The sequence below is a fragment of the Rhododendron vialii genome, chromosome 13a (genome assembly GCF_030253575.1).
Source record: "Rhododendron vialii isolate Sample 1 chromosome 13a, ASM3025357v1".
NCBI classification, from domain to species: domain Eukaryota; kingdom Viridiplantae; phylum Streptophyta; class Magnoliopsida; order Ericales; family Ericaceae; genus Rhododendron; species Rhododendron vialii.
In genome coordinates, this window is record NC_080569.1 from 23,011,193 (window position 1) to 23,020,073 (window position 8,881).

The 8,881-nt window shown below is 37.3% G+C and overlaps 1 protein-coding gene across 1 annotated transcript; it reads right to left on the reverse strand.

Annotated features, from left to right (window-relative positions):
• Positions 1-4,630: 4,630 nt before the first annotated feature.
• LOC131314674 (pectinesterase-like) lies at positions 4,631-8,062 on the reverse strand. Its single transcript, XM_058343493.1, has 2 exons — positions 6,963-8,062; positions 4,631-5,528 (listed from the first exon to the last, which is right to left on the reverse strand). The coding sequence occupies exons 1-2, from the start codon at positions 7,927-7,929 to the stop codon at positions 4,837-4,839; spliced, it is 1,659 nt and encodes a 552-aa protein (XP_058199476.1). The 5' UTR covers positions 7,930-8,062; the 3' UTR covers positions 4,631-4,836.
• Between the last annotated feature and the right edge of the window lie 819 nt (positions 8,063-8,881).

Sequence of the window (8,881 nt, forward strand, 5' to 3'; positions counted from 1 at the left end):
TCCGTTCCTTTCTTTTGGGTTGCTTAAAATTTGCAAGGCATCGCTTAATATGGTGGCAAAATACTGTATATCTCTACCAGAAATTATTAAGTGGTCTTGCCACCGTCGTGTGCTGCCCCAATAATCTTTTCTGTCACAAATTTTGTGAGATTCACATCTTTCGTAAATTAGTTCTAAACTCCATAAAATATGTGGTGAAGAAAAATGTTGGACACTAGTGTTCCAGAATTATTGAATAATTCTTCCTTCACCAAGGGAGAAAATGTTGGTGATTAATTTAGTGTTCTGTAAATTATAATTCTTTTGTAATTGGTTCAACTCACCGTGCTACATCCTATAAGTAAGATCGATTGACGAGGTGAACAAACTAAGAAAATTCATTTTTAGTTTGAAAACTCAACAACTTTTAAGTACATGTTCGCACTTAACTTCTTTATGACACAAACCATTTTTAAATGAGTTTTAATTAAGCCGATCTCGAGTAGTTGAATATTTTATATACATCATAAAATGAATCCAAGTTGGATAAAATAAAATAAAATGAATCCAAGTAGTATTTTGATGGATAAAAAAATTAAAGTTCATTCTTTCAATGCATTTTTTATTGTTCGATTAATTACGCTTTTTTTTTGTTGGTTCATTCGTTACGACTTTTTGTTATGTTTGTTCCATAATATTTTGATAATTTACGATTGGCTAAGTATGGCACGCGAAAAAATATATTACGAATTATTTTGACTGAGGGGGTTTTTCCGGTAGTGAAAATTTTGTACATTTTTATTTGTAGTTGAAAAATTGTTAGGTGTTTCCAGTAGTGAATAAGTTATTGAGAAATGTTAAGTTGTTTCCGGTAGTGAATAACTTGTTGATATGTTTATGAGTAGAGTTACTGAAGTAAAAAGAGTTTTTGTTGACAACCTATTTATTCGTGGAAACGAGATGGTAAAATATTAAAACTTTTTTGTTAGTGAAATCGAGATAATAAAATACGTTAAGTTTTAATGCTTTTTTAGTCCTCCATTATTAATTATTACTCCAGATTACACAAGTAGTAATGGTCAAAGGTGAACTATGGTTTTTGCCATTTTAATACGTCATTCCCGACTGTACGGTCTGTTTTGTCACATGCACTTGATAATCGTAATCTTTGTAACACAGTTGCCTTGCTTTTATTTTTGCAAGTGGAAATATTGTTTAAAGGGAAATTTATAAAAATGGTCCTTCTAGTTTCACCCGAGTCTCATTTTCGTCCTTTAAGTATCAATTACAATTCTTTTGACTTTTAAGTTTGGTTTTCATACCAAGTTGGTCTAATTGATTACGTCTGTCAACCAAACTAGACGGAAAAAATCAGATTGAGGGCATACGTTATCAATTGAACCAACTTGGTATGAACTGCAACGTCCAAATTGTCATTAATCTGATTTTTTCCGACCAATTTGGCTGATTGAAGTTATCAATTGGATCAATTTGTTATGAAAACCAAACTTGAAGGTCAAAATAGTTGCAATTGATACTTGAAGAATGAAAATGAGACTCGAGTGAAAACTAGGAGAATCATTTATATAATTTTTCCTTGTTTAAATTATATGCGTGTTCATATGTATCTCATACATAGAAATGTTGGGAATTGGATTAGCCACAACACTTAATTGATAGTATGAAATAATGCTAGAAATAGTAGAAAATGAGATAAAATGGTCGATGCATAACTAATATAAATGAACAATTTTAAAATTGAGCTAGAAGAAAACCTCTATAGACAGTTAGGGCTGACAAGATTGGGAAGAATGGAACGCATTTCCCTTGAGCACATAAAAAAACTAGAAGAAAATAATAATATCCTAGAAAATGAAAACAAACTCATATTACATGAAGCAGGTTATATACGTGGAAGAGGAAAAAAATATTTTTATCTTTAACATATTACATGAAGTAGTCATACTTCATATATCCATAATAATCTACTATTGTAAATACATCAACAACAATTAGTGTTATTAAGTAAAATTTAAACAAATATTTACTCGTTAAGAAGACCTCAATTAACCCATAAATTAAATAAAAAGCTTTAAAATGTTTTAAAACCTAACTTTGGAAATTAAGTAAATATAAACTTGTAAACTTTAGAGATATAATATAAGAGAAATAATTTTGACACTCCTTTTTTATCCATTTTCTCTCCTTTCTTTGTCTTTATCTATATGAAATTATCAAATTATCCTCAAATGTAAAAAGTTAATGTAGAAGTAAGGATAATTTAGTAATTTCATGTGAGTAATGACCAAAAAAGAAAAGAAAAAGAATGCATGAGGATATAAGAGGAGTGTGAAAATAATTTTTCATAATACAATTAAATAAACTTGAGGACAACTTTGAGATTAGAAAAAATGAGATTACAACTAATCAAAAACCTTAAGGGCGAGATTTAAACACTTTAAAACACAAAGCACCAAAATGAAACCTAGCTATAATTCTGAGGACACATTGAGATATTCTAAAATATAAGGACCAAATTGAAACCTGCCTATAACTATAGGGACCCAAATACTGGATAAGCCAAAAAATTAGAGCGCTGCTATTCGCAGCCCTCTATTTACTCTCATAGCCCGTTAAAAATTTCCAATTATACTCGACAGTTAGTTACCGAAATTGAGATATATTTTCAGCGTCCAATTACCGAAATATAATATTTTTTTCAACAGATGTTTACCGAAAATGCATGTTCGGCAGTTGTTTACCGAAAGTTGAACATATTTTCGACATGTAGTTACCGAAATATAATCTTGTTTTCAACAGCAATTTACCGAAATGTTATTTATGATTTTCAACAATCATTTACCGAAATTTAGTGGGCTACGGGAGTAAATAGAAGGCTGCGAATAGCGGCGCCCAAAAATTATTTGCACCACCTGATACTGTAAGTTGCTGTTAATTGCAAAGCTTATCTGATCCGCTGTTAACATCACTAATTTAATTCTTAATTTGGTAAGCCTATCTGATTCACTTGAGCTGTCAGCTGTGGCCTACAACTTTAGTGGTTATAAATTTCTTAATTCCACAACATAAATTAAGGAATTAGGTGGATTTCCCATGTTGTTTGGAGTTATCGGAGGTAGATGGTTGATGTGTATCGATTCATTTTGCTTGTTTTGATACTCCCTCTGTTTCAAATTGGATGTCAATTTTGATATCCGTGTTAATTTCAATTCTTTATATTTTTCAATATGGATCTCAAAAAATATGCAATATAAATCTTGTTTGATAGTTCTCGATTAATTCTATTGTACAAAGTTTTCAAACTTATGAAAAATATTATGGATTGAAAGATATAAACAATGAAAAATGACACGAGTTTCAAAAATTGTCATCCATTTTGGGACGAATGGAGTACTTCATTAGCCTTCTGCAATGCATATATACTTTCAAAGAAATTTCTCAAGTTTGATTATATTTCTACAACCTTTAATTCACATGCTAATTTAGATGTTGATTTGGTGGGCAACAGTCTTCACTTGAGGTGTTAACCGTGGCCTACACAATTAGTGGTTAACCAGTTCCTTAATGACATTTCCTAATCCAACGAAGTAGGTGAAGATTTCCAGGTTGTTCAGGTGATGTAACGTTCGATCTCGTCTGCAATTATGGATTCAACGATCACGTTAAGCATACATATAAAATGAGACCGACGACTATGCATACATATAAAATGAGCATAGATTCGAGCTACTCATTCAATTGAAAATAATTTTCAAGTCATTCCGTAAAAAATCAGCTCACTTGAATAAGATTATATGAAAGAAAAGTAAGCCTAAATTAAACAAAATATTACTCCGCAGTTTGGCAACAAGTTTTCATTTATTTTTCAATCTTTTTGGCATTAGTGTAGTTTTTTCCAAATCGTCAAATTTTCAACTTTCTAGGCCTTGCTATTCTCTATTCTTTTTTATTTTCGTTTTTTATTTTTTATTTTAGCTCCATTGCTTTTGATTTATACAAATGGGTTCTGTTTAAAAGTGTGCAATTAGTTCCCCGAGACAGCTGTCAATTTTGAAGAAATTCAAACAATAAATCTCGTTTAAAATTTGACTTATTAAAAAGTTGGTGAGTGTTCGGATAAAAAAAAAAAGGTTGGCTCGGACTCTTGCATTTCACTAAGAGGTCAGCGTTTCAGTCTCCCCACCTACGTGTGGGTACTCTTCCCTTAGAGGGCTTTTCCTTTTTTTCTTTGTTTCTCTACCCTATAATGGGCTTATTTATTGTGTTGATTGAGTTGTTGGGTTTGGTGGTCTCTTGGACTCTCACAATTTATGTATTGTCCCAAGTTTGTACCTTGTACTTTATATCTGATGTAAAATAATCTCTTCTACCGATCGACAAGAAAGAAAAAAAAAGTTGTTGCCCTGTAGCTGCTCACCTCATTTAATTGCACCATTTACCTCATGGACGCAAACTTGCTGGAAATTTGATCATCCTAGTCCAAGGTAGCCCAAAAAATTGGATCCCTCTACAAAAAGAACAACAATCAAAGAGGAAAACAAGAACGACAAAGCCCGCAACAGCTAAAACTTGTACGTGATCGATCACCATCTCCAGCACAAAATTAAGACAGACAATGGAAGCTCGATCATAACCCGCGAGAGAGCCAGAGAAAATTATTTATGAAAGCCCAGAATATTATGCCATCCCATGAGCTACGTACTTTGTTCGCTGAGCGCGAAACGAAAACAAAGACCCATATATGCTAGCACACATAACACATTATTAGAGAGTAACCTAAGAACCAAAGCAAGTGCTGGTAGAACAAGGGAACAATATAATACATAGGAACATCATTCACAAGCCTTCTGTATAGGTTACCCCAGTGGACTTCAACCACACCCCTCCTTGTATCAGCTCAGCCACTGTAAATTTCCTGGCTTCAGCCGGATTCGTGATGACCCTGTAACCCGCCCACTTGACCCGTTTACTGGTACCGGCTCCAGGCCCTTTATTCATGTACTCGCCGTAGTACAACGTTTTCAAACCGAAATCTCCGCTCCACACCGACCAACCCGTCGGGTCAATGTGGTTGCCGATATTCGATTGCATGTAAACGGTCCTGGAGTACGCCTTCCACGGGCGGCCCAAGTACGATTTTATGGTACCCTTGACGGGCTCCAGATCCGGGCTGGCTGTCACGTTGCAGCTCTGGATTGAAGTTCCCGTGTTTTGGTTTGGGTCTTCTCGGCCTTGGGCCGTTACCATGTTGGCCTGTCCACTCATGGGCTTTCGGGCCACTAGTTTGCAGTTTTGAAACACGACGGCTGCGTTGCCGAAGACGAAGTCCACTGTGCCAGTAATATAACTGTCTCGGTAGAATTGCCTGTTGGTGTGGGTATAAAGGGTGTCCTGATAGGCATCGATGCGGCAGCGGTTTATGACCGACATATCAGCTCCAACGCGTAATGCCACGGCTTGATGCTTCTTGGGCCCGGCCGTGTTTTGGAACCAGATGTCTTGAGCCATGAATCCATCCCCAACAGCAGCTACATTGATCAGATCAATCAAGTTACTAATATGTAGTCGTTTGAGTTTCTGCAGTGTGGTATTTGATCTATTTTAAGGTAGGCTGGGGAAGCACAAGGCAAATTAATAGCCCACCCACAATGGAGATCAACTCTTTGGGCACGTTGGCTGTCCTGTTCCTAGGCTCGCCCCTTTGACCAAATTTAAAACATGGCCCAGCAAGAGCCAGAGAAAGGCCTAATGAAAATGAACTTCGATAATATGAGACATTTTCCCACTAACGATTGGAATTTAAGAAACTAATACCAGTATCATTTGTCGAAGTTCTGAGACTCGCATAGATATTGTGAGATTCCTCTGTTCACATGGGTTTGATTTTGTTTTTCATAGACGATAGGATGCTAGTTGTTAGTATAAGTTAGATTACTACGAGGATCAACCTCCTGTCCATTAGAGTCAAACTCCGAACCTCATGCCCCAAAGGAGTGCTACACAATCATTGAGCCCCCAAGGTTCACATTGGGTTCGATCAAAAGAAGAAAAAAGGCCCCCAAAAAAGAGAGGAGATGAAAGTATCATTGTTTTTACGCAAAGCCTTGCCAAATTCTTTTGGCACTTGTACGTATCGTCATCATTTCAGGGGGTAATTGAAGTAAAATCAGCAGTGCAAGTAAAACATTTAAGCATCCGTCTCTAGTTCGAATCCCACCAGGCCCCATTTGAGTCCTCGGAGTTTGTTTCCTAAATTTCCTAATTCTGGCCGAGAGATTAGTCCAAGTGTGCATAAACCAGTCTATACACCTCTAAGCGGCCAAACCAAAATAAAATCTCACCGAGATATTGTGAGATTCCTCTGTTCACAAGGTTTTGATTTTGTTTTTCCCAGACGATAGGACTTTAGTTGTTACTTGTAAGTATAAGTTAGATCACTACGAGATTCAACCTCTTGTCCATTAGAGTTGAACCCTGAACCTCACACTGCTACACAATCATTGGACCAAACCTCAAGGTTCACATTGGGTTCGATCAAAAGAAGGCCCCAAAAACATTGGGTTCGATCAAAAGAAGGCCCCAAAAAGAGAGAGGAGATGAAATGAAGTAAAATCAGTAATTTGCCAAATACTTTTGGCACCAGTACGTATCGTCAACGTTTCAGGGGTAATTGAAGTAAAATCAGCAATTCAAGTAAAACATTTAAGCAGCAGTCGCTAGTTTGAACCCCACAAGGCATAGTCATTTGAGTCCTCGGAGCTGTTTGTTTCATATATTTTCCTGATTTTGGCGTGGATAGGATACTCTGTCTCTAATCGGACCAAGGGATTAGTCCAAGTGTGCATAAACCAATCTAGACACCTCTAAGCGGCCAAACGAAAATTAAATTTCAACAAAGGTTGGCTATAAATCAGTAAATGTAGATAGATACAAAGGCTAATCTAAAGGGTAAGAACCGTTACCAACAGTTGCAGAATTGAACGTTGTTGAACCATCTATAACATTCAAGCTACCGGTAATAACGGTAGAATCCATGCCGTCACCCACAAGCATCACATTCTTCTTGCTTGACCCTATCCGAACATTTTCCTTGTACGTTCCCTTCTTCACGTAAATAATGTACCGAGTCTTCCCCTTGTTTGGTGCGGATGCCACGGCTTCGGTGACAGTCTTATAATTCCCACTCCCATCCTTCGCCACTACCACGTTGGCTTTTATGTCCTTCGCCGGAGCCATCAAAAGCCTCCGGTCTCCACTAGCAATCCACCTAGGAAGCCCGTTAAGTGGCCGGAGGAGCAGCTCGTCTTCTGGCAGTGGTGGCGATACTGCCACCACCATGGCAAGGGAATTTCTTGCTCTCGCTATTAAGTTATTCAGGGCCGGCTCCATCATAGGCCGAGCCGGCCCATTTTGCCCGTCCAAACACGTAATGTGGTTGGTAAGCACACTGCTCAGCCACGAATGGGCGTCCGAATGGGAACGGCCCGTTCGCTTCTTGAGTGCTAGCACAGAGTCTGTGATTCGGCCCATGGATAGGTCCATCAACTCCAGGCAATCGGCCAAAGCCGCTTGATCCTTTCGGTAGTTGATCCGTCGGTTGACATCGCTCGTTGTCTCCACAACGTCTCGTATGGCTGACGTGGATTTCTTTAGAAACTCCCGCAACAAATCTACACCGTCCATTTGCATCAAGTCCCCTGATGATGCTGTTTCCGACACCATAGCCCAGCATGAGGCCCGGTCGACGGCCCTGTCACAAAGCTGGCTCGATAGAGGAGGATTAGGAGAGGTGGGATTGGTTAGCCTTGTGGTGACTATGGCAATTGGGCCTATGATGGCAACTAGAGAGAGAAGAAGAAAGAGAGATTTGGAGAGAGAGGTTCTGGTTTTGGGGGTACTGTCTAGCAAAGGCTGATGAGTTGTTGCCATGATTTTAGCAAAATGTGATCTTCAGCCCCTTTCTAGCACTGAGTTTCTCTTCTCCTCTTGTCCTCCTTTAAATAGAATTAATCTTGAGGAGGTTAATCAAGACTCAGGATATAATTTTCTAATACATGACAATAGTGATAAGGTTCAATATACATATTGAAACTATGGGTCGCCGCATAAACAAGGATGGACATAGCGACAAATGATACTGGGCGACCGTCCTACCCAAGTTCTATATTTTGTTCATAATTGTAGTAGTTTTTCCGTAAAACTATATAGATTTGCCCATCCAACGTTTTTTTTTTTTTTTTCCTTTCGAAACCTAAAACCCGCCCATCCAGGTTCCATTATAAAGGCATCTAACACTATGAAAGAGTGTCGATTATAATTTTAGATTCTGACTTTTACATAGTGATTTAACACTATAGGTTTTATATTTTGCTTTTGAAATAGATATGTATCCACACATACGCATGTATGTTATATGCGATCCGATTTTTTATTCCCATTTCAATAAATGCATGCATGTGTACGTTGATCAAATAAAATATACTATGATACTATAATATTTTTTACAATCAGCTCACCATACCAAGTGCTTGTTTAATTGTTTACAGCCTGTGGATAAACACTAACATGGCCTTTCCTATATGAAAAAGCACTCTGCAAAGGCATCCTCCATCATATTTTAAGTAAAAATCCATGTGCACATGTTTTGACAATATGATTCTTCGCCCTTTTCCTCCATAGCCTCTTTTGCAGAGCAAATCTATGGTACTTCCCGTGACCAACACATAGTATGTTATACCATTTGTGGTTTCTTTCTTCCATATAAAGGAAATCGGGCAATTCGTAATATTATGATCTAAGACACTGTAAATAAAGTCATGATTTTGAAAAACGGTGTGCCATTTTAATTTAAAAAGAGTTATACAATGATATATATTATGAA

Excerpts from the sequence above, each read along its gene's own strand:
- LOC131314674 (XM_058343493.1), bottom strand. The coding sequence starts at position 7,929 with ATGGCAACAACTCATCAGCCTTTGCTAGACAGTACCCCCAAAACCAGA. Across the intron at positions 5,529-6,962 it reads GTTCAATTCTGCAACTGTTG|CTGCTGTTGGGGATGGATTC; the intron begins GTAACGGTTCTT and ends TGATCAATGTAG.